At 34.3% G+C, this 27,537-nt stretch overlaps 1 protein-coding gene across 1 annotated transcript in view; it reads left to right on the top strand.

Moving 5' to 3' along the window:
- Window positions 1-27,537, top strand: part of norpA (no receptor potential A) — a 138,921-nt gene that overhangs the window by 98,648 nt on the left and 12,736 nt on the right. The window contains exons 4-13 of the mRNA XM_085948923.1: window positions 2,788-2,847; window positions 9,612-9,749; window positions 11,722-11,801; window positions 14,511-14,747; window positions 17,659-17,825; window positions 21,875-22,085; window positions 23,309-23,567; window positions 24,171-24,347; window positions 24,537-24,690; window positions 27,062-27,219. Coding sequence (XP_085805049.1) covers window positions 2,788-2,847; window positions 9,612-9,749; window positions 11,722-11,801; window positions 14,511-14,747; window positions 17,659-17,825; window positions 21,875-22,085; window positions 23,309-23,567; window positions 24,171-24,347; window positions 24,537-24,690; window positions 27,062-27,219 — 1,641 coding nt within the window. The remainder of the gene's footprint in view (window positions 1-2,787; window positions 2,848-9,611; window positions 9,750-11,721; window positions 11,802-14,510; window positions 14,748-17,658; window positions 17,826-21,874; window positions 22,086-23,308; window positions 23,568-24,170; window positions 24,348-24,536; window positions 24,691-27,061; window positions 27,220-27,537) is intronic.

The following is a 27,537-nucleotide window of genomic DNA, read 5'->3' as shown; positions in this document are numbered from 1 at the left end:
TTTTATAGATAGACGAGTAATTTTGATTATTATCTATTAAGGCTTGGTTTTCGCAGAGTTTGACACCATCTGTAAATTGTAGTCTTATTTCAATGAAAACAAATACGTATGACTAACAAAGTTAAGTTAGTGTGCACTATTTATGGCGGATCCTAACAGCCTACCTCCATCCTTCGCCACTGATGCAGATAGGCAATATGGAATTGCACAGAACTCTGCAGATGTCAATGTTTTGACTGACGGCTATTATATTAAAATGTATACTGACAACACAAGATTGTGATCGTGGGTGCTTTAGAAACTGGGATATATTGATAATATAGTTATTTCAAGATGGCCGCCGGAGGAGGTGATTCTTATCAAAAACTGAAAGCAGTGCCCTTAAGTAACGTGTTGGAATTAATGGTGATTTTGTCCAGCGTGTCCAATATTTTCATGCTAAGACTTTATTAAGTTGGTACGAGTATTAAATACAATATCATACTTAATGTTTGAAGATTCCATTTTTTATAAAAAAACGCGATGATACATAAGTACTTTCCTACACGTATATGTCAAAGGTTTATAACATCGTATACTTTACCTTAGGTACTCTAGATTCTAGAATCACATCTAGTTTACGATTCATTTTTGTTCCCTGAATTATTCAGTAAAGAGAATCGACTCACTTGCAAAACATCTCTGTGACTCATACATAATAGAGCTTATGAATAGAGTCACAGAGAAACTAGTTGAACGATATTTGCATAGTATGCATAGGAAAGTGAACGATACGCATCTGGAAACAGTCAAACAGCATCTTTTTGTATGTTATATTGAAGAGAAAAGATTCTCGTATGAGAGCTCCCCGTTTTAAGGTCAAATGAGTTCTGTTTCTAGGTGACGCGAAATGTATATTATTATATTTATTTTGTTAGTATTTGAATTATACATGGGCAGCAACGTCTCTTAGAGGGTGACCGGACAAAACAGAACAATACAAAACAGAACATGACAAAACAGAACAGTGATAAAACAGAACAGTGACAAAACAGAACAGCCAGCGGAACTATGAAACATTAATTTATGTGGAATCTATTTAGGTTAGGTTAGGTTAGGTCATTATTTCGTTGTACCTAGTCACCCAATCATTTTGAACATATTATATTGATTAAGATGAGATATCCTAAGCTTGCCGGCAAAGTACCGTTTATTTGAGCGATTAGGAATGCAGAAATTAGGTGTATAATTTGATTTATTATGGCGTATTATTATTATGCAGAAAAATTGTGTGCGGAAAAAATAGTTAACAAAATCTAGCAGGTGCCATTCGCACTTTTCCCGGTTCATCCTCCATACCCTGACACTACGCACTTTGAGTCGAGAACATCTGGCTTGCAGCTATAATTGCGTGGCCTAACGGGCATAATTGTTACGATTGTTAGTGTCGGTTTGTCTCATCTGCGGCGTCTTGTCTTTTAGACATGCCGCGTCAGACTATTAAAGCAAACATTGGATGCACTAACCTAGACCTTGCGAACCGTTGAATGCCGAGAGGAATGGAGTCAACCCTTTAGGAAGGGATGGTTCGACAGCCAATTCATCCGCGTCACGATTATCAGGTTCAGAAGACGTTTTCTTCCATCCACCTACATAATTTATATTTATGTCGTTCCTGTGGGGGGGCGTACCTGTGACCACTGTATTCACGCTAATGTGCTTTTTCAATTGAGCTACGGGCATCCTACTTAATTAAGATGAGTTTAACTAGTAGTTATTACGTGAAATGGTTATCGAATTGCGTTAATACATTGGCGACCGACTTTAATTTTGTATATAGAATTCTAAATTTACTTCCAACAATCAAATAAATAACTCAAAAACTATGTGTTTGAATCATTTGATTTTTTAACATAAACAAAAAAAGAATGCTTTAATATGATACAATAATATGAAAGGGAGATAGGGAGGTTCAAATTGCAATAAATAAAAACTTTCGTTTATTTTTCTTCAGAATTTTAAGTTTAGTGCTAAATAAAAATACAATTACATCCTAAAAATATATCAAAAACTGCTTTTATTATATCAATAACATTGGTTATCGGTTTTTGTCCCGTCGGGTAGTATCTAGTCGGGTCTAGTGGGTATATACATGAGATGTTTTCAAATTATGAATGAATTTATTGGTTTAATTACTATCCCAGGCGTCTCTAAATCAGTCAGCATCTGGGACATTCACGCATGGCCCCCACAAGGGGGAGGGGCTGACAGGGCTCTAGCCTGGGGGCCCAGGCTCAGGAGGGGCCCGACGAGGCGAGTCGACCAGATAAGTGAGATAAACACACATCAAAAATTTAGTTTAATAGTAAAAAAAGGTCTCCTGCCTGCGATATTATCCTTCAACAATATTATTATTTTAAATTATGTGGTTCTACGATACTATGTTTAATTGTGTATCAATACTCGACATCTCCATAATTGAAATGGATGTATTAAAATATACAATAAAACACTAAATATACCTACACATAAATTTTACCGCTACACCATTTGGAAAACGCTACTGTAGATCCTTTATCCTCAGCGATAGGTAGGGGGGTCCACCAAAGATCCTAGCCTGGAGGCCCGCTTCAAGATGTGGGGCCCATGCGTTAACGTATACTAAACTACCACCTCTTATATCTTAATTAATAATCAGCATTAGTAGTCATATTTCAGCTGCTACTTCGTTTTCCTTATGTATTTAAGTATGTTTCCTTCAATGTTTTTGTGTAAAATTCATCTAATTTATTTCATTTTTTGTTTCAGGAAGGAGATGTCATCGAGCTCTGCCAAGTCAGTGATATCAGAGCGGGGGGAGTACCTAAGGTAAATATAATATTAGTACATTATATAATTAAACAAAACTCACCCTCAAGGACAATCATTATTTTGTCAATTACGACATGAGACTCTCACAAGAATTATTTAGTAAGTATATAATATTATGTCTTTTGAAATAGCTGAAACGATATCTATAAATATGAAGTGAATATTTTTATTTTTATTGAGGTTTTTTAACAGCTTTTTATTTTAAAATTTATTGAATAAACATTACACATTCTCATACTTGATCCAAATACTTTCTGCATACCTCGCTAATTGATTTTTCCGGCGTAGTTCTTCCTGTGAAATTCGATTTTTATATAAATAAATAATATTTTGCTAAAATCTAACTATAGATACATAAATCTTGCATAATAATATACTTGTCTTAATAATCGAAAGGTTAAAAATTTTCGAAGAAAAACATTTCCTCATTAGAATCGATCGGTACGCTTACTGCCTTAAAGAGAAATAAATCAAGATATTATATTTTAAACTTATCACGGTGATAATAATTCCCATCTTAAATACGTCCAAGATATATTAATTTGTCCATTGCATCAGTGTCGACTAAATGTGATATAACGTTGTGGTAGTTTTATTCAATTCTGAATTATTTATATACATATTTTTAACGACATTGTACGATGTTCGTTTCCCTGCAGAAAATTTAATAATAATAGTCATTATATTATTATTTTCTATATACGTGAAGTTGTTAACATTTAAAATATACGTAATACCCCGTTTACACATGCATGAATTTACTATTGGCAGTACGTATTATCGCGGCCATAAAAAGAAAATGTACGTGTAACCATGAATTATCCTGCAGTTGCAAGATTGCATGGATGAATCAAAAAAGTTCGGAAGCTTCTGAATTTTCGTGCGACAATTTCAATCTGCGCCTGCGCAGTAGAACGATAGTGACGATCCTGCTGGTAAAAAAACGAACTACACTGCGGAAAGACTCATTTTGAGGTTAACCGATTTTTACGACCTGTCAAGTAGTACCATAAAATGACATTATCGCGTCTCGCTTACTCTTGAAGAATGAGATTATAGAGACAATTAGCACTTTTATGTGTGAACAGTTATTGTCACGAAAGTTTAAAATACGCACTATTGCTGCCAGTAAATCCATGCACGTGTACAGGCGCTATAAGAATAATATACAGAAATGCAGTGGATTTTTTTAATTATAAAATCTTTGGTGCTCGACACAGACATACTGACCGATAATCTCAAATTATTTGGTCGTATTATGTGGAATGGCAAAGAATCACTAATTAAACATATTATGGTGAGGCAGGCTGGTAATCAATTTTCGGCAAAATTTCCATATTATATGGGTACGTTATAATGACCAAAGTAAATCCTCCATGATGCCCTGCATTTTTTTTATCTTGTCGCCACGGTTATTGTTGGCCTGCTTCAATCAAGAGAAAGCCGATTCCTCGCCCCTCTTTTTATTTAATACCTCTATGGGTTAGACCAAAGTCAGTGGCGGTTTTCCATTACGCGGTCGCTTCATCAAAAAGCATGAACATCTTCAGTGACATAACCGTAATAAATCGTGTAACATTTGGTGTAGGTATATGTTTCCAATGGCGGTTTTCCATTGGTTTCGCAAGGGGGCTCCAAACCTGACCCTCGTACCCAAAACGGCAACTCTTTAAAGCCGCAATAAACGGGGTTCATAATGAATCATGTGATCCATATTATAATTGGCGAATAAAGCTTAGTTTACATTTACACCGTCGCGTACCGGCTTAAGATTGATTTACACTTTACAGCTACGATTTTTTATTAGCATCTCACGAAATAAATAAACACTGCGAAATGTTCCGTTTAACGTTTTCCGTTCTCCTTTCCGAATTCGGACCCTACAATTCAGTGGAGTGACGGAAAATTCCCGTCAGAGCTAAAGAAGGTTCAATAATAACATAATAATAATAAATAATATCAACGATAAGTTAGGGAACATAGGAATAAATGAATTTAAATAAATAAAACGAATACATTCTAATGAAATCATCATAATATACAATATTATTACCCCCTTTAAGAGATTTTGAAAAACGAACGCAATTCTGGAATAAACACCATATTCTTGATTATTTTAGAAGTTAACTTCCAATCAGTCACACCCATGTGAGCTTTCTCTTGATTAGCACACTTTTTTGTGAAAAGTGGAAATTATATGTACAACTGTTCATGTATTATTCTTCCTGGAACCATCTCACAAATGTATCTCACACTGATATTAGCGCGATATTATATCAAATAATTACAAGATAAAAAGAACTTTTTATATACCACGTTTTTAAATTGTCTGTTGAATCATATAAACTTGACAATTCTATGTATTAATAATTTAGGACAAATAAGGCAACTGTCAACAAATCATTTTTTTTGCTCTTTCGCAACAAACAAACAAATATAGAATACTGAAATGTAATTTTGATTTCCATAGTAACGCACGTATATTTTAATAATTTAGTTGCTAGGACCACCTCCTTAGCAACCAATAATAGTGGATTGGATTACGGATTTTTTACGAAATAACTTTTCATACAAAACAGAATTAACTGAAAATGAATTCAATTCTACTTAAAGATGGCTAAAAGTATTAAAAGAATGCATTGGCATCGTTTTCTGATATATTCTATAAGTTTCAAATGCCTAGCTAGTCGGGAAGTTAGTTAAAAATCGATTGCAATATTTATACTGAATAAACAACCACCGGACAAACAAGAATACGAGCTAAGAAAAACGTGGTAAAAATAGTATCATTCTAAATACCTAATACAGAAAATAATCGAGCACAGCAAGTCAATATAAGTATTATATTGTTTCATAATTATATTAAAACCTGTGGGTTAGAACGCCACGCCGGCTGCATGGCCTAACGAGACTGCTGGCTGTCGCCAATTGATTCTGCTAGTAATCTATTAGTTATCTAGTTGTATAAGTTAACATTGAGTATTTAAATTGCCACAACCTAAAAAATATTAATGCGACACCACGATAGCCGAGCGGTTAAGCATCAGCATAAGTTAGCTGTCTAAACAGTCAAAACTATCTATCTCGCTTTAAATTCTATCACAGCCAAGAGAGGTGCTATATTCAGATCAGACATGGTTTTTTTAAAAAATAAATCAAATTCGATTACAATTTCTTGCTTTAATGGGAAAATAGTAGATTTTTTTAAAATAATAAGGCATTTTTAGCCAACAGAAGAGGGAGTATTATTAAAAATCGTAACATTTAAAAAAAATACGTAATATTAAGTTGTTTTTTTGGGCTCCCTAAAATATATAATTCCAGGGCCCTTTCAATATATCCGTCCCTACGCGAATGGTACGTTTGGCAATTGATAGACTTCCTGGTGAGTGGTGCCTAATACTTTTAAGTCCAGTTGAATGATTTAGGCACACCACTGCCACTGACCGATCTGGGATCGTAAACATTTTATTCGCTCCGCCAATAAATCTCGGTGAATCTTTTTTCTCCTTTGAAACGATTCGATTGATGGGAAGGCGTGCATTAAAATGGTTCGCGAATCAATTAATTATGTAGGCATTCTCTTCTGATGTTTTATGATTCAATTCCGAATCGATAAATACGTGCAGACGTGTTTACAATATGGCCCTGTTGCACGGGCAGTGTATAATCGGAATTTTGATCCTCGCAGCTAAAAGTGATTTGTTTTCTAGTGTTGTTTTTGTATCTCGTAAATCTGTAAATCGATACTAAGATTTATAAAACTGGCAAAAGAATATTTCTGGGAATATTAGAGTAAATCAAAAAATTCGTACGAACCAGTAGTTAAAATATTGACTGTTGCGAGCCTGTTTGTAATAACGCGTAACATCTCAATTTATGGGTACAATGCAACATATTTACGAGAATATTACAAAGCACGTACTGAGATAGAGGGGTTTGTTTTGATTTTTGATAATTTGATAATTAAAACTACAGATTAGGGGCAATTAAATATTAGATATATATTACACAAGAATATGGCATGGATGCTTATCGAGATGACAAAAACGTTTGAAAGTGTATCTAAAAATAATTGTCAAGATGACACGGTACTTTATTGTAAGGGGGTGGCAGAGGGGGGTATTATGATTTACGTCGGGGTAATTATTATTATTTTTTGTTTAATATTCACTAGTAGGTACGCGCCCTACGAAAAAGGGATTAAATTAGGTTTAGTTGCCGACTAAGTGTTATCTTTTTCTTCAAGCCACGCAGGGGTATAAGTAACTATACTTCTTCCATTATTTCAAAATACGTGATATTCTGTTGTCGTGTATATCGGTATATCATTCCTCGATCGTTGTGTTAAAATGTTTAAAAGTACAAATATTAAAAGTATAAATGTTAATTGGTACCAGTACGTATATAATAATATATTATATATGCTTGCGTGTAATGTTAAAAACACGTTACCACCACATCACGTGAGCTTACGATAAGCTCGTTCCCCGTGAAAAAAGTGTTGTTTTATGTGGTATTTCAAATGTTATCAGTCAGATGCTCCCATCCCATATGACATTTTGACCCGAAAACAAATAGCGTCAGTTAGTAAAAGCTGTCAAAATATATCAGAACCACACTAAGGTCGCCCCACACGTATCACATCATACCACCAACCTCATGCGTGATAGAACTTTTATTTGTTTGCTAGTTGACACATTTTTAAGTCATGTGCTCTCACGAATTTTTTTTAAATTTTAATCGTTTGGAAGGATGTTACAAATTACAGGTAATTGACACACTGCTTTGTAGGTTGTCAGTTTTTATTGTTGAATTATCTGATTGTTATAAGATAGAATCATTCTAAATATCAAAACTGCGTAACTAAATAAATTAAATCATTATATTATTACATTAATCTTCCACAGTGTTTGAATTTAATAAATCTTTTTTTTCCAACCCTATTTACATATCCACAATCGCAACTAATATACCTGAACACTCATGGTGTTTATTCAAATAGTATAGGTACCTACGTAAAAAAATATATTATACATACCGCCGTAATATGCCCAACACGTCCTAGCCTCAGAGAATAGACCAAGCACAAGGTCGCGGAACTATCCATGCCTCTTCCCATGTCAACCCTGTAGCGCGTAGGTCTGTCAGAGTGAATGCGGGATGTATAGTCCGTTAAACTGCAACGAGGTTGTTTATGAATTAAACCAGTTCAGTGACAACGGCTTTTGTTGCGTTCTTCTGGAAAGGAAAAATTAACGAAAATTCAGAGTAAGCCTTTTGACCTAAATTGTAGTCTCAAAAAATATCATCCGTATTAAAAATTGTTGAATAGAATCGGTGTTTATTAAAATATTTTCCATATAAGGCCGAATTACACTGCCATTCTCAGGATCAGATTTCTAGGTGACGATCAGATCAACCTAACCTATCATCCGGATATCATATATGCATCTAACATAAATAATAAAACTATTTTTTTTATTAAACGAATAAGGTAATTCAATACTTTAATTTATAATATAAACGCCGACTGCTAATAAGTTACGCAATTTAGAAAACGCTTCAGAGAGTATTGTAAAAATCATTAGTTAAATTCATTGCAATTATATAGGAAGTATATATTTGTGGTCAAAGCAGATGGGTGCGAATCCTGCTGGGTATCATATTTTTTCAAAGAGATTTTTTCTAGTGATTATAATATATTTCTCAAAGGTGTTTCCAAATTATGTACTTATGTTAAATAAACTATTATTTGCGTATATGTTACACCGAATGTGCGAAATTGACTATTACATGAAATGGGCAAAATTTTGGCTATTTCATGTAATAGTCAAGCCTGTTGCCTTATTCATGAATTAGGTAAATTTTCTGCTGAGTACATGAATTCGCCAGGGTATGGAATTCTTGAACTGTCAACATGACAGAAGAAAAAGGAAATTTAATACGGATGGTTTTATTAGTTAAAATTGGACATAATATAATATTATTATTATTAGGTTAGGTTAGGTTTTGTAATTCTGAATTAAATTATTCAACTGAATGTCCATTTTGAGGTTAGCTATCAAGTGTCAACAAACTATCACAAACATTCAATCGACCATTGCACGTTTGATACCCAAGCACGAATTTAGTTTGATTAGTTGCAAAAAACACCACCGGAGCGCGATCATCTATTTTGACCATAGATAATATTTGACCAATGCATGAGCATTTGATACATTTAGTTTAGTTGCAAAAAATACCACCGTAGCGCTACTATCTAATTTGTCCAATACATGAACTAGGCAGAAAAATTACTGCCGAATTCACGCACTCTCCAGATATTTTGTCTAATTCATGAATAAGGCAACGGGCTTGCATTTTTCATGATTTAGGCAAAATTTTGCAAATTTCATGTAATATTCAATTTCGCACATTCGGCGTAACATATACATTTATAAACAGCGAGATATCTAAATATGTGCAATGATAGTGTTATATGTGCTATATCTAGATCTCATCTTCAAAATAGATTATTTAAAAACTACTAAATCACACTTACAATAACAATATAGTTAGATCTGGGGGGCGGCCGTCGACAGTATATTCTCACGGCATTCGATGGGGGCGCAGTGGCATAACAATAAATACGTTTATCGAAATTAGTTAAAATAAAAATTATGTCCGATCCAAGCGACTGGTTGATATTTTTATGGCGCTGTAGTCGTGTAATTTGGGCATTATATTATATTTACTTACGCTGTTTTATTAATTTTCAGGACTCCAAGTTAAGTTTCAACCTAATAAGCAAGCATGGGGAAACCTTGGAAGACAAATCACTGACGATATGCAGCGGTACGGACTATATCAACATAAACATGCAGCATGTCGTTTGTCCTGATGCTGCAACCGCTAAGGTAATTTATCAGTTAAAGGCGTAACTTTAACCATTGTTATCACAGTAAAATAATTAATATAGAGATGCTAATAATTGCATGAAACTCTTCCCACAGAATAATCGTCTAATTTTGTCGATAGGTATTTGGAAGCGACCAGTATAATATCATCGTTATATCTTGTAAACCTCGTAAATCCAAAAACATTTTTTTCATGACAGTCAATTCCAAAAAAATAAAAACAAAGAAGAACCAATATTTAAAATGATTGATGGTATTTAGGTGTTTGCAAATTTTCCCGTTGTATAAGATACGATTTACGAAGATTATATGGATTTATTTTTGAAATGATTGGACGTGATATTTATGTATTAAAAAAACAACACATTATGTTCATATCAAATATTAATTCAAGACGTTCACAACGTGAGCTTTAAATTGAAAAATAATAAGTGATGCTAGTCAAACGTGTTAATTAAAAATACATAGAAAATATTACCCTCAGAAGACAGAATCAAAATAAACACAAACAATAAATTTTAATTTAATAAACAATTCACTAAAAATGTCTGTCTCTGGGGAGCATATTGATTAGTCTCGCACCCCTCAGTAATGGTCCCAGATAAGTCTGATACAAGGAAACGGTTGTGATCCAGAACATATAATTGAGGGCTGCATATCAATTCAAATTCTTTAGGAGGTCGGATTGGAAACCATCCCTCGCGAGAACAGGCAAAAATGTCTTAACAGCAGAAGCGACCAACGAGCTTCAAGAGAGTGAAAAGCGAACGTGCCTTGAAGAAAGGCTGTCGGAAGTTAACATGTAACACCTAGATAAAATTTTGTGTTTAAAAATAAAGACATCGAAGAAATTTCTTCTGGACGCTCTCAAAAATAAGCTTATTGGAAACCTGTTATGGTGCAAGAATCTTGTACAATGGTCGATATTTTGAATACTAGTATATTCAATAAAAATATTATTTTTGACCAAAATGGGATTTATGAGTTTTACAAAATAGACTGACTGACGATATTCACATACATACCTATTTGTAATTATTTCTTGTTGGGAACAATCAGGGCCGTCTATATCAGGTTGCGGCACTAAATAATGCCAAGTGCTGACAGTAGTGCTAGTTCTTATGTGTTAACCTGTGTGCAGTAAATGATTATTTTCGATTGCATATTTGCTCATATTAATTAGGTAACGTTATTTCCATTTGAAGTATAAACAATAACCTAGCACTATGATCCAAGAACACAGTTTCTTGCTGCGGCCTGAATATAGTGAACCTCGGGGGCCACAATATCAACCGCACTGAGCATGATTGCCATTCAACAATATTTATGGATCGTGTCCGGAAATTTGTACGTATGCAGTTCGCCGTATCACACTTGAACGTGCAATGTTGTATCGGAAATATATGGACGTATATTAAAGACCGTCGAACCTCTTTGGGTCGTATAGTACTGAGATAAAATTCATGTCTAAATAAAGCACGGTTCTTGTAGGTTTACATGAAACAACTTTTGAAAGTAGCCGATATACTGGAGTATTAATTATTGTTAAGTTAGATTAGGATCTAATAAAATTGGAACATTATTGTCTGCAATACTCCACGAACAACGTGTATTTTTTTCATCTCAGTGCTATAGAGATGACCTTATAGTATACGGCCATCTCTTTCCGATAAGAAAACTCACGGCGAACTGTGCTATGGTGAAATGTAATACGTACAATTTATATGTAACCTTATGGATACGTCGACATAACGCAACAACTGTGACTATACAATATTATAAATATCATACTTATTTAAAAAATCATTTCTTTTTTATGCAAGTAATAATATTATCTTCTATTATATGTTAAAAATAATACCTATTCGGATAATTTGTGATTGGCATTAATTCTTATGAACATCACTGATAATTAATATTTAATTTATTGATTAAAATATGTATTATTTTTTTATGTCCTAATTACTACTAGGTTTGGTTGGACGCACTACGGAAGATAACGCATAATGGAAAAGCAAACAATTTCTGTCCAATGACTTGTTTAAAGAAGCAGTAAGTTTTCTTTTTTGCAAACTTTCAGCGCATGGGAGCTTTAATCAACAACGTCGCATGAAACAGCTTTTTTTTCTCCGTCAAAGCTTTTATAACAACTTTTAACTACTGGCTTAATAAACTTTCAATAATGTGCATGTTTTTCATTATATTATATTCTTGTTATTTTTACAAAGGCGATAGTATTCGATGGAATTTTGTAGATTTATAATATTAAACGTAAGACTCGAGACACTAAATGTCACGTTCATACAATATTTTTCTGATCCGAATCGATTTCGTGTTAGCCTTATCAGAGGAGTATCTTAATAATTATATAGAAATAAGCCTTTAAAAAGTCACGTGGTATTATTTTAATCTCTCAACCGACTCAAAACTCTCGGATATTACCGACTGTTCTGCTAGAACTTGCAATCAGCCAATTTATATTAATAATTATTGTAGTAGTGGCCAATATTTAAAAAAAATCATTTTAATATTGAACATTTGAGTGTTGATTGTTTTTTTTTTCTACTATAAGTTTTGTTATTAAAATGCTTTGTATTTCCATCAAATACCATCAACTGATTCTATTGTACACGCATCTTCTTACAAACTGGCGTTTTGGTGACTTGTAATTTTACTTTTAATATATATTGAGTTATTTTTGTTACTTTACTAATATCTACGCACGTTTTTTTCTTATGTTATCGCATGCTTTTCAAACTTATATACATAGACGTGGCAGGAATGTTTGAGAATCGTCACGCATAACAATAAGGCCCATAATGTATGCCCACGTACTAACCTCATGAAACAGTAAGTATTTATTTTTCAAAATTAAATATTTTCCTTTTAATTAATCGATTTAAAAAATCATCTAATTACTGCATTCTACTAACAGTAGGTAATTTAACACACTTCGACTGTTTCACTATTTAAGTCTATAATGGTTCCAACAAATGATATGTAATACTTTTAAATTGTATTAGAAACATTATTTTTTACTAATTCTTATCAGATAGCTGGATTGTGTAGATGAAATTAGAATTTTCTTTTTTTATAATTACTATAACTATAAGTATTTATAAAAGTGCATGACGCTTTACAATGCTATTTATGTAGAAAACTTTTTATATGGTCGCTTTAGGATTGGTTTGTCGAATATCCATTTTTGGCAAAATTGAGTTTTTTAATGTAGTTAGCTCATTTTTTTTATATACTTATAAATTTTTTTCTACAATATAATATTTTTACTGCTTTATCACCTACGAGTTAAAATCTCAACATCAAATAAATCCACTAATGATAATTGTATATTTGTTTTTAAAAATATACATATACAATATACTTGTGGTCTGAATATGGTACCGTATAATATTGCAACATATAATTTAAAAATTGTATTTATTAGTGTTGTGATTTTAAAACTTAACTCTTAAGATTTCTTCGCATTTTACTTTTAATAGTGCACGTAACACGGTTTTTAATGTTTTATTTTAGTAAAAATATTTTCTCAAATAAAAAAGTAAAAAATATATTTTTTAAACCAATTAAAATAAATAAAAAATGACATAGGTGCTATCACACGTAAGTAAGGTATTTTAAGATAAAAAGCATAAAACTTGACCTGACTTCAATTTGAAGGAGTTGGAGTGGTAGTTTATTGATATTCGATATTTCATTTATAGTCGGATCTGACCAAATACATTTATTTCGATACTAATTTACGCATTCAACAAAGCTAATTTTATTTGATCATTAAACATGGCTATGGAATTGATTTTTAATTTATTGAAAGGGACTCAAGATTACAACACGTTACTTTGCCCCAATTAAGGCTGGGTATGTTACATTTTGAACCTGATACTCGTTAGCTGTCAAAAGCTGAAAGACGACTGTCCCTTATCACTCTTATCAGCAATCAGAATGCGAAACTCCTTAACGACTGTTTAATCTGTAAACCGGCTAACTCCATTTGGGAAAATTGTTAGGAAGGAGAAAAAACATAATAATTTAACTAAAAAACACACCTGGAAATTATTATTTTTTTTACAAATAAGATGCACTATGAATTAATTCACTATTTTACCTTTCCTTTTATATATAAGTAAAGAAAAATTATGTAAAAAGCGGAGTTCCATTTATGGTATTGAAAATTTGGCACCTGCAGTTGGCTGTTTTGTGTGAAGAACAAGAATGCATTTATTTATAGGTTTAGTTTAGGAGTTTGAAATTCTACGTGAGCATAGAAAACATGCTTTATAACAAAATGCCATCAAAATCTCATTTTTGGTCAAAAGTGCAGTTGGCTGGTTTGCAGATTGAGTAGTCGTTATGTTAGCCACTTTCATTGGAGCGCAACTATCAAACAAAAATCAAACTGGCTCTGCCTTGGTCAATTAATCACAATTACAATAATACATCGGTTCACATGTCTTACCGATGTATTTATTATTACGGTGGTAACAGTATTATATACATAGTCGCCTACCTAAAAGCTAACTCACATATTCGGAATGATTTTTTTGCCAGTCAATCAATGCCCGAAACATAAAAATAAAAACCCTGTCTATGAAACATATTTGATAAAAAGTCTATGCTTATTTATTTTAAAACACAAAAAAAAAACACTTACATACGAATAGATAACTAACACAAAATCTCGAATCGAGTGTACACACCGTCAAATGCCAGAACCGCAACCGACTAATCTTTACATTTTTCCAGTTGGATGCGTCTAGGTTTCCTTACAGACCCAAAGGGCAAAGTCCCCGTGAAGGTGGTGGCGCGGACTTTCGCGTCGGGAAAAACCGAGAAACTCGTCTACCAGTGTCTGTCCGATTTGTCACTGCCGTCTGGAAAGTCCGACACCATGGACAAGGAGGCCTTCACTTTCGACAAGTTCTACGCGCTCTACCATAAAATCTGCCCTAGGAATGACATCGAAGAGCTGTTTAGGTCTATGTAAGTGGATCTTTCATATATTTTATTTTTTATATCAGTAAGGGTGGATGTCATTTTCATTATCATGTCAGGTTATTTTTGTATTGCCATACTAATTGGTCACATCTCTATATATAAAAATCTCGTGTCACGATGTTTGTGGTCGCACTCCTCCGAAATGGCTTGACCGATTTTTATCATTTTTTTTATGTATATTTGGTAGGTATGAGAATAGGTCAACAAGTATATTTCATACCGCTAGGTGATTAGGGTATCTCTATCCAGAAAAAATTTTCTTTTATTTTTTTGAATTTTTTTTTTGTATTTTTTTTATTATTTGGAATCAGAAAATACCTATAACCCCAAATTTTCACCCTCTTACCCCCACCCTCCCATTTTTTAAATTGCGATTTTATTATTTTTGTATGAACAAATTTAACCGTCGTTCGTATTTCAAACAGAACGAAATTATTTATGTTGTTGAATGACAGATGGCGCTACGTCCGAGAAGAATTCAAGAGAAGCGTCGCGTCATTTTGACATTTCATTCGGCATATCACAACGCAGTGCGTGCAAAATTTTGTACGACTTATTTTAATTTATCTATTTTTGTGTGCGTGTATTACAGTGCACAATGCCAGCAAGACGCAAGGGGGCCATTTGGGCCGTCGAACGAATAAAGCCACAAACATGCAAAATAGTAGAGCAGAAAGAACAGACGAACAAATCCAACAAGATAACAAAAACGTGCGTGTGAGCATGTCGCAATTGCGTGCATCTCAATCACAAGAGGCACGAGCTGAACGAAATCAACAATGCTGATTGGTGCTATGGACAAAGAATGTCTCCATTTTCATGCGCTAAAATTCAAACATGAGTCAGCCGGGATGTGTTGCACATCAGGAAAAGTGCAACTACCAGAAATTGAGATACCACCAGAACCATTGAACGGCTTGCTCATCGGCACGGTTCCAGATTCAAACCTGTTCCTGAAGTCCATTCGCACATTCAATTCATGTTTCCAAATGACTTCGTTCGGAGCAACAGAAATAGTTCATAATACTCCGGCAAATGGTTAACAATTCCATTCTACGTTCAAAATCAAAGGCCAGGTATACCACAAAGTAGGCTCATTGCTGCCAATGCCAAACGAACCACATATTTTTTTACAAATCTACTTCATGGGCGGTGAGGACATCAATCGTGTGGATGCACGTTGCGGCTACAATAACCTCAATTCGCCTAATGCCAGGCGTATCGTCGGCGAACTGGACGCCCTATTGAATGAGCACAATGAATTATTGAAATTCTTCAAAGCACACATGCACGAATTGCAAAGTGACAATCACGCTATTGTCATCAATCCTGATAAACATCAGCTGGAGAACACGTGCGTCGATTCAATGCACCTGTTTTTTACGACATTGCTGGAATCATGGTTGACGACCGCACATCGACGCGAGAATTCGTGATTCTAAGAAGAAACAATAATCTGGAGTTCATCGCTGACACACGCCGTTCATACGACGCTCTCCAATATCCGCTAATTTTCTGGTAGGGACAAGACGGATATTGCATAAACATTAAACAACGAGATCCTGTCACAGGTAATTCATTCATTATGAACATCATTACTCATTTTGAATTGAGAAAATGAATGGTTGGTGTTTTTTTTGTTTTTATCGGCGGTCATCGTCTACAGCGCTTCATTCCTCTTTCTATCATAGATCCCATCCCCACATACTTACGATACATTCGTTATTTTTTATTTAACAACCAAAATATTCACTAGAAATAATTTATATGGCAGAAAAACGTTTGCCGGGTCAGCTAGTACCTACATATTATTATATTACAACAGGGTTACCAACCGCGCAGTGTAAAATTCAAAATTTGTGTAGGTACTGTGAAATTCTCAAATAATAATGATAATCTGACATACGTTATTAAATTTATTGTGATTCTGTGTTTATGTATTTTAAAAAAAATATTCATACATTACCTAACTGACTGTCGACTTACCTGTCCAGCGAAGCTTTTCTATATACAAGGCGGCTATCGATGATAGTTTATCATATTTATGTATTGAGAAGGTATATTGTTACAATAAGTTAACCGCCTCTAAACTATCAAAAAGTGCTACGTTTTAACAGCCCCTCTCTTGGCTGTGTTACATTTTAGAGAGAGATACGACAGTTTTGACAGTTTAGACGGTTAACTTATTGTAACAATTAACCGCTAGATGGAGAATTTTATTCACCATATAGGTAGCATCAAAGAAAATATCCAAAACGACCCGATTAAGTATGTTAACATTATTACCCAATTTCGCTACGCGTATTGAACGTTTACAGATGAAAATCTGGCTGATAGGAAATTTGTTATCCGTAAAAATATTATAACAGTGGATCACTGAACACTTAGACTTTAGAGCTACCATAAATACAAAAATTAATTCAAATACATAAAAAATTCAAACAATTTCTGAAGGGCTCTTTATATCAAGTGTTTTTTAAGGGTAAGCGCACCAAATGTTGCCATTACATAATGACATAATATATTTATATTGACATGGGACATAGGCTTTACTGAAAAATAAAATATAACAGTTGTTAGCATCGGTTAAGTATGTCATATCGGAATAAAAGCACCATAATTAATCCGCTTCTAACAAAGACAATATATATATATATATATATTAATTTTAGTGGATTTAACTTTTACACTATTCCATTTGAGTCTTTTTTCATCCCGGGTTAGTAGTGTCTGAAGATGCCGAAAGGCGAAACCCGGATCGCAAAAAAACTACTCAAATGGAATAATACAAGACTTAAATCCATTAGAATTTAAATTTAAATTTCATCAAGTACCCTCGGTCGATACTATTAATATTATATAGGTATATTAATGAATGCATTTCCTCAATTTTTAGTACCCAAGGGAAAGCTGACATAATCAACCTGGAACAGTTCATAAATTTCATGAACGAGAAGCAGAGAGATCCTCGGTTAAATGAGATCCTTTATCCACTCTACGATGAGAAGAGAGCAGCTGAAATCATCAACACATATGAACAGAATGAAGAAGCTAAAGCAAAAAGTAATTATATTATGTATTGTTTTTGTGTTATCCTACTTCCACATCCAACCAAATACTCAAGAAATCATGATATAATTTGTAGGAGATACCTATTCCTCCAGGCTATTGTTAAAATCTAGATCTGATCCAGATTTTTTTGTTGATAAATATAAATGCTGCAGAAAAACCTTCTACTGAAAAGGAATCAGTCCAGTCAGTGTCCAGCAGTAGCGAAGGGTGGAGGTAGGCTGTTAAGATCCTCTATAAATAGTGCAAATTAAACTTTGTTAGTCTATTGAACTAAGACGACAATCTACAGTAGGTGTTGGTTAGTTTTTAAAAATCAATTAAACCCTGCCTAACCAAACCATAATAGTTTTGGTATATTTTGGGTGATATGACAAAATTGTGCACATTTTTTCATTCATACTTATTTGTTTTCATTGGATTGAGAATATATAATATTATTACATAATATCGACCCTTAATCGGCAGAACAACGTAAGCGACAATTCATAAATTTTACAGGAGAAGGTTTTTTTAAAATTATTTCCGTAATTAGTTCCAAAAATGAATTCTGTTAATGTGGTTAATAATAATTGGTTACTGCCTATACGGAAATTATAAAACAATTGCATTAGTGCTTTTAGTTTTCGAGATAGTGGCGGTAACGCTGTTTTGCTTATGTCTATGACACGATATTTTTTCCAGGCATGTCGCTTACGCTATTTGGCGTAGTCGTTTTTATTTATAAATTTCATGCTAATTATCATCACAGGGCATTACTAATTAAGTATTAAAATAAATAACATAAGCACCCATTTATTTTACGAAAGGGGACGTTGTTAAATAAATTAAAAATATTTTGACTTTTTAAATTAATATTTTTGCTTGTAGATACTTATTCACATATAGGTAAAATAAAAATAAATGATTGGTATTTTTAAGGTTTCGCTTATATTATTAATATTATCAGGTATTGTTATTTTTCAAAATGAAATAGGTACGTATCTACTCGTACATAATTAAATATGGGGACCTACTAATTATGATAAAATAAAATTGTAATGAACTATTCAGTTTTACAAAAAAATTATTGTCCCACATTTTTAAGCAGTAATCGCTGTATTATCCTCATTCACATCTTCCTGATCGGATTCCGGTAAAGTATCTTCCACTGATAATCCATGTGGCAGTTTCATAAACTCATCCGTCATCTCTGAGGGATATTACATTTAACACAGAGACTTTTATACTGTTACTCGTTATAATGGATTTCCGATATAGCACTATACAGCAAGGGTGGCTGCGCTTAAAGCATCACAGCACTTGATCGGGATCTGATGACATTTTCTAGGTCTAACAGTTTAGTCCTACTGTCACCAGAGTAGGTACAATATTTGGTAAGTTTTTTAAATTATGCCTTTCATAATTCACCAAATTTAATCTTGAACTTTGAAGGAATGCAAGTAGCAGCGAAAGATTTCCAGTCACGGAATTCTGCATATGACAATATGATGACCTAGCGTTGGAAATGATGGTGGGTCATTTTGATAGTGCCCAAACTACTATATAAATGACTCAATTGTCGCATGAATGGAATCGACCGGCATCGTAGTACGACCAGTGGGTCTATTCTATACTTATCGACCGCTAAAGTGATAGATATTATCAAACTTAGGGTAGGTTTATATAAAAGTGTTAGTACTTATTGCAACAATTATAATCAACGTATTGTAATTGTTACAATAAGTGCTAATTCTATAATACAAACTTACTCTAAGTTTGATAATATTTATCACTTTATCACTTTAGCGGTCGATAAATACAGACTAGACCCACTGGTAATAGAAAATGTATTTCTATCAATTCAATGAAAGTTGAATTTTTCATAAAATAAGATAGCATACCCAGTGTTGCCCGGTTCTTATTCTGACCAATCACAGTATAATAATTCCTTGATTTTTTCCCGCTTTGTCAGTCCTGTCCAAAGATTTGTGCATGATTGCTGAGATCTCATTACTGCCACGTTTACCATAAGTTTCACCCCATAAAAAGCAGTATCCATTATTTGTTCCACTTTCGTAGATACTTTCATTGTAGTATGCGTATTTCGACTAGGGAGTGTTTAGCACCTTCCCGAGGTCAAAACTTGCGCACAAAATGTCATTGTGATTTTTACTTTTGGCCAGATCATTAAAGAACATCTCCTTGCATTTATCCTTTACGGTAAGGGGACATTTGTAAGTATCCGTTTCAATTAGCCGAAGTCTCTCGTAACCAGACATATTTGTTACTTTCTCGCAAAAAGAACACTATTATCTTTTTTGGTAGATGAAAACCCAAGTTGAACTTACTGTCTATTAAATACGTTTCTGAAAACATTCCGAATCACGACATTAGTGGATTCATTCAAAGAATCCAAATTTTCAGTATAAATTTTATACTTATACATTTTTAACATTTCAAAAATCTATAGGAAGATACTATTCTTCGTAGATTATTCCGACAGTAGTGAAATGTAACGGCGGGTAATTATTGTTTAATAAACTCTATTACCAGGTTTATTTTATCTCAGCCAGTTTTACTGGACGGCGCGAGCTTTGCTCCCAAATCGGTTTTCGCACAACTCACTACCAGACGGACCACCGAATAAACCGTACCGTAGCTTACACTATCAAATAACGTCGGTTACGTTGTTTTGCTCTACTTTATAATGCGATACAAGTTCAAACGCTAAAAGGCACAGACCCTAAAAAAATGTCACGCGATTGAGATCGGGCTCTAATATTTTTGTCACTTATGCGCTAGGTGATATTGAACAGTTCTCCATTTAAAACGCAATTTACCAAAAAGTGTCGCTTACGTTGTTCTGCCGATTAAGGGTCGATATATTGTTAGTACATTTTTTTTTTAAATATCCAAAGTTATGTATGATTTAGTTGCATAATTTTAGATATTCTATAGATAGATTAGTATTTTTTGGCTATTATCTATTATGGCTTAGTTTTCGTAGGGTTCAATTGAATTTTAAAAACTAACAACACTATCTGTCAATTGTAGTCATATTCAATGAAAACAAATACGTATGACTGACAAAGTTTAGCGTATACTATTTATGGCGGATCTTAACCGCCTACCTCCACCCTTCGCCACTGGTGTCCAGTGTACGATTCTACTGAAAATTAGTTGATTGCAGATTTTATACTAAAGTATCAATCACGTTTCTCAGAGCTAAGGAACAGAGGAGTATATTCATCATAGAAACCTTAAATTCTAAAACCAAATGGCCGAAAGTCCATATTATACATCAATCAGCTGAAAAATCTAAGTGGCGGAGCACACTGAAAGAAGCCGTGCAACGCACAGTCACTCGCGATTTCCTTTCTCGCTAAAAGTTACCTATTGCATTTTTCTGAAAGTATTGTGGTTCACTGGGGCTCGGATAAATATTATGAAAGTGATGCTAATATTTATAAAATAACTTTGGCTTATGATTAAAAAGAGATGCAAGCCATTTCGCAATGCAGGTTTGTAGCAAGTTTCACACTTTTCTCTGAAATATAGTTGCAATGAGGTTGCCTGGGATAAAAGCACCTTGCGTTATTGTTATAAGTATGATAAAATGGTTTAAAAACCAAACCATTATTGTTTATATTTTATATTTGACAACCACATAAAATCACAAATAACAAACCAGGTGTTTGTAATCAAAGCAAAATGTTAAGGGGCAGGCTGCCATTTTCTTTTTATTTTATTTACAAACATGCTACCAATACAGATAATATTAATTTTTCTATAGTTAAATTTTCAACCAGTATTACTTAAAGCATTCAGGAATCGCTATCAAGGTTATTTTTATAAACTTTTATTATGAGGAATGGTTGTTGACTGTATACTGTATCAAAAACATTTTGAAAAACAACATGGATATTTCCCAATCACAGGATCGAACCCGCAACCCACGACTTCAGAGACGGGTGCCCTACCAACTATGCCACCAAGGGTTCAATAGGCTCATTCTATATTATATTATAAATTACAATACCATTTTTATCTTCCCGTTCCAGAACAACTAACAAAAGACGGCCTAATCAGATACCTGATGTCGGATGAGAACGCCCCCGTGTTCCTGGACAGGCTGGACATCTACATGGAGATGGACCAGCCACTCTCCCACTACTACATCAACTCCTCACACAACACTTACCTATCAGGACGACAGTTCGGAGGCAAGAGCTCAGTAGAGATGTACAGACAGGTCCTACTGGCTGGGTGCAGGTTTGTGACAACCATCGTAATCTTCTTCTTTAACTATCACCAGAAATTATTTGTTTTGATTACTAGGGTGTAAATCTGATGATACGCCTGTGGTACGGCCCTGGCTTGGTGTCTCTCTGTTATCTGGATGTCGGATGGGGCGGGTTCAATAGTCAAGAGTTTTAACGTAGAACGGTCTTCATTTGAAAATTAAAGATGCCATCGGCGAAGGTAGGAGTTACCAATATGTTAACGTGCAATCTTCCCAGGTAACAGGACAAATCAGAATGTTCCAGGTATCGAAACTTATTATCGATCCCACAGGTACCTACGGTAGCATGGTTTGATACCCGAAATTACAGCTAATTGTGACAATTAAGCACACACCTAAAATAAAATTTATACTAAATCAAAGCTAACTCCTAGTTATAAGACTGCAGATGCCGGTTCCGGCCTAATACTCAATGGTAGGATCATTTCAGTAGGTCATCAATGAGTTCTTTTTCTCTCGTTGGTGTCAGTATTAATACCTATTCAAGCAGATCTTCAATCCATGAAATACCTAGTCCCTGATTTAGTATTCTAGTCAGTGACTATTTTCAATGAAGTAGACGAGGCATTCGACTTGTCAGAATCATAAAAATATTCATCCACATTCAACCAACGTATACCACCAAACTTTACATATTCTTGTGAAACATGGACCCTTAAAGAATGGACCCTTAACAGCTCCAAAAATTAAGATAGAGCACTGTAGTGTGGAAAGGTGCATGTTAAAGACCGCAAGAGAAATTAATTCATAAGGAGGAAGGCAGTAGTAGATAATAATTATGTGACATGATAAATTTTACCACACTAGTAAAATAGCAATAGGAGGACAAATGCCATCATACAGTGGAACCCGAAAGGTTACTCAATAGCAATAGACCTACGACATGGCCCCCGTATCCTGTAGCAAGCCCTCAGGCTAAGATATTTGACGGGCCCCCCTACGCTAACGTTAAAGGCAGTGTGACGCTCTACAGTAGCGTTTTGAAAATGGTGTTCACGGTAAAATTAAGGGTATTTAGTATATTTTTGTACTTTTTAATACCTACATGCACTTGAATTATGGAGTTGTTGAGTATCGATACATAATTAAAAATTCCATCGCAAAATCTTATCTCACTTATCTGGTCGATTCACCATGCCAGGCCCCCAGGCTAGAGCCCTTGATTTCAAATAAAAAATATAATTATTTGCAGGTGTGTGGAGCTGGATTGTTGGGACGGTAAAGGTGAAGACGAGGAGCCAATCATCACTCATGGAATGGCCATGTGTACAGACATCCTTTTCAAAGACGTCATCTACGCTTTGAGAGACACTGCCTTTGTGACCTCTGACTACCCCGTCATCCTGTCCTTTGAGAACCATTGCTGCAAAGCGCAGCAGTACAAGCTGGCCAAGTACTGCGATGAGATCCTTGGGGATTTACTGCTCAAGGAACCATTGCCAGATTATCAAGTAAATAATACTATTTCACTGTTTTAACACGTCTGCTATTTAAGTGGACCACATATTGTGTGCCCCGTGATAACTATAAATTTCTTCTTCTTCTTTTGACCATGTCCGATAATAATATAATCATATGGACCTTCACAGGGTGGAGGTTTGTTAAAAACAATATGTGTATTTACCAGATCCAGGATTTGAACCTGGGACCTACAACATTTAAGCCGACGTGTAAGCTGCTCGGTCATCGTGGGGTGGGCATCAGTCCATAGTCCATAGTGAGACTTAACAAAATGAGAATATGAGATAACTGTGACAATTATATGCGTCCTTCAAGATCAAAGTATAAGTTTGGAAAAAGAGAGACCTCATTACTAATTGAAAATACTCCTATTTGACAAAAGTATAAGTTTCCTGGTCTGAGCAGCAGTCCCTAGAATAGATATCACATGCCTTGAAAGATGTACAACATGAAAAAGAATAAAAAGAAACATGAGCAGAATGCAATATTACAACATCATAATAATTCACTTGACTGCAATAATTGAAGAATAATAGTATAATAGTGTCTCTAATATATGGTAAATGATAATGGGATATTTGTTATATTTTCAGCTTGACCCAGGTGTGGTTCTTCCCCCACCATGTTTGCTGAAGAAAAAGATCCTCATTAAGAATAAAAGACTGAAACAAGAAGTAGAGAAGCAAGAGTTGGAGCTGTTCAAGCAGGGACAGTTTGTTATTGAAGATGAAATCAAAGAGGATGCCTCAGCAGCAGTTTTAGATAAGAAGGTAATCATTTTAATTTGATATTACAAAATAATTTCAATTATCAGGCTCTCTGTACTACTGGATCTCTCCATTGTTGTTTCTGTCTCCAGACCTTTAAGTTCAATACTCGCAGAGCATTTAAATTTCTTGTCTTCTGTTGTGTCTGAGGTTAGTAAAGAAATAATAATCATGAATGTAAATCATTTTCAGCCGGAAGAAATAGTGGCGGCGGCAGCGGAAGCAGGGGACGATGCCCCTCCCCCTGTGGCGTACACAGGTTCCACCACCAATGTACATCCGTGGCTCTCCTCCATGGTCAATTACGCCCAACCCATCAAGTTCCAAGGGTTTGACGTTGCCGACCGTAAGAACTATTTGTTATTATTTATATTCACACTTGGCTCAAGCCATCTACGATATACATTTTATAGAGACCTTTACGCTTAGTCATAATATGCTGGTATAATTGAGGGACAAAGCACACAAAGGATTCAAGCTTATGAATCACCGAATTTATAATGTTTAATATTTCAACCTTTGGGTTTTCAACTTATCAACTCACGAACTATGGAACTGCCTGGGGTCAACACTACCAATTGCCTGTATGAGATTAAACATCGCATTTTATTGGCAGCCTCCGGTGATTGTGACTAAAAGTGTTCGACAATTATAGGCAGATTCTGACACATTTCATGATTATAAACATTATTGTATTGTTGTTTTTATTTAATAAAACGCAATTTTTTTCTATAGTACAGGAGGACCTCGACTTTCGCACATAATTGGTTCCTGAAAAGGTGTGCGAATGTTGAATGTTCGAAAGTAGAGGGAAGTAAAAAAAAAAAAAATTGTATGTATTTTGAAATATGTATTTATCAAGTAAATATAAGATGTTTAAGAGACATGTTTAAGTGGGGTTTGCGGGTGTTTCCCTTAAAAAGTTATCAAGAGTTAACTGTATGCCACTCTTCTTTTTCTTATTTTAAATAAAATATTTTAAATGGTAAATTATTAACTTTACAATATTGCTTAACTGCTGGCACGAAATGTAAAGTGAACCAATCTTTTAATATTAACGCAGTAAACCCAGGTTTTTTTTTATTTTTATTTGATTACTGGAAGCAATTCTTTATCCTTCCCTTTCAATGCTCTGGGATTTTCTGGTTGATAAATTAACATTGGCATCAATTTTAAATCACCAGCCAAGTTTCCACCAAGAAGCAATGTCAATCGGTTTTTAGAAGGTTTATGCCCAGGGGCAACTGATTCTTCCTTAGATAAGAATGTACGACTAGACATTTTTTTTCCAAAATAAACCTGTGTCATCTACATTAAATATTTGGCTAGAGGAATATTCTCCATCTTCAATAATTTTGGATAATGAGGAAATAAATTCTCCGCGAAAATCAGCCGATTCTCCAGTGAATTTAATATAAACCAACCGTTACTTGCTTGAAAAATCGTGTTAGAATCTTCTTTTAATCTAGCCTTCCAATCTTTGTGCAAACTAAGAGCCTTCGCTTGAATAATTGAAATATTCAGAGGGACATCTTTTTGATGTTGGTCGTCGATCCATGATGACAAATATTTTTCCATTTAATCCATAACTATGCCGTGTCTTTTGGAAACAACCTTTAAAGATATATTTCCACAATTTTGAACGTATTCCTTAATTTTATTTTTCAAAATTGAACATATCGTAGTAGACCTGTTTGTATCATGCGAATGTCCGATTGAAGAAAAAGATTCACCGCAATTAAAACGTCGTGTGAAGTTTATAAGTCCTTGATTTCTTTTTGTTCGTATCAACACTGCAGTTTTTCCGTTTCTCACTCATGTTTATAAATTTTTAGGGTGAAATATTTCAGATGAATAAAATTAGCAAATTGCACAACATGACACGCCCACGGATATCTTAACCCCACGGCCAGCGCGACGTTTTAAAAAAACGATTTTTTTTGAAATGTGCGAAATAGCGAATTGTGCGAAAGTCGAACGTTCGTAAGTCGAGGTCCGCCTGTACTTATTCCACTTTAATTAATATATTAGGACCGGTTTCGTCCGCCTCAGTGGGACATTTTCAACTGAATACATTTTTTTAAAACAATATTTATCAAACAAAATTCAAAGCGATAGAAATTTGTTTGATAAATATTGTTTTAAAAAAATGTATTCAGTTGAAAATGTCCCACTGAGGCGGACGAAACCGGTCCTAATATATTAATTAAAGTGGAATAAGTACTATAGAAAAAAATTGCGTTTTATTAAATAAAAACAACAATACAATGCAGTTCCACCATGAATTGACAGTTAACAAAATAAAAGAAACATTATTGAATTTCCTCAAGAATGAGAACTGAATTTATACAATACCTATATTTAATATGGAGACATTGAGCCTATGTTTCCATATTAAAGAAAATTAAGGAGATGAATCAGCTCTCCAAAATTTGCCTAAATATATCCATAAAAGAGAAATATATTTAATAAACGCTACATTTAGAAACAGAAAAGATTAACGCAACCAATGAAGGGTGCTACAGGCCTCACAAAACCTTCATTTATGCGGACGGCGGAATGCAGAGATATCTAGAGTGATGTAACGAGCGCAGTAATTCAAATGTAGTGATGATCCTCAGGAATAAGGAACATGACAAATAAGAAAATAGTAGGAGATTTAAAAAATGATGCCTCATAAGAATTAATTTCTAATGAGTATACTTTGAATCTTTCAGAGAAAAATATCCACCACAATATGTCGTCGTTTGCGGAAACAGCCGGTATGAACTACCTTAAACAGCAGGCCATCGATTTTGTCAACTACAACAAAAGACAAATGTCCAGGATCTACCCCAAGGGCACCAGGGCTGATTCCTCAAATTACATGCCCCAGGTGAATTAAAGCATTATGTACTTACACGTAACTTATAGGAGTATTATTAACTTCACTTGCACTCAAAATCCTTCCGCAAATCTTTCTGTGGTTTTCCTGGGTTTTGATAAAACTGATAGTATCAGCTTATAGAGCTCATGATTATAGGGCGATCACCCTTGCACCCACGCCACCCTTGCAGGCAATATCTACAGTGGGTTCAATGATTATTTGCAGTCTTACGTACTCACCTGAACGACACTCACTGACTGCCAACTGCCAGTCGATGTTTTGAAACACGATAAATAAATATTTAAATTGTATCATGTAACAAATATA

This window comes from Rhyacophila brunnea, unplaced genomic scaffold (genome assembly GCF_057557595.1).
Source record: "Rhyacophila brunnea isolate RB1 unplaced genomic scaffold, BYU_Rbru_1.0 scaffold_21, whole genome shotgun sequence".
NCBI lineage: Eukaryota > Metazoa > Arthropoda > Insecta > Trichoptera > Rhyacophilidae > Rhyacophila > Rhyacophila brunnea.
The sequence above is the reverse complement of the archived record's forward strand: the minus strand, read 5'-3'. Positions and strand labels throughout refer to the sequence as shown.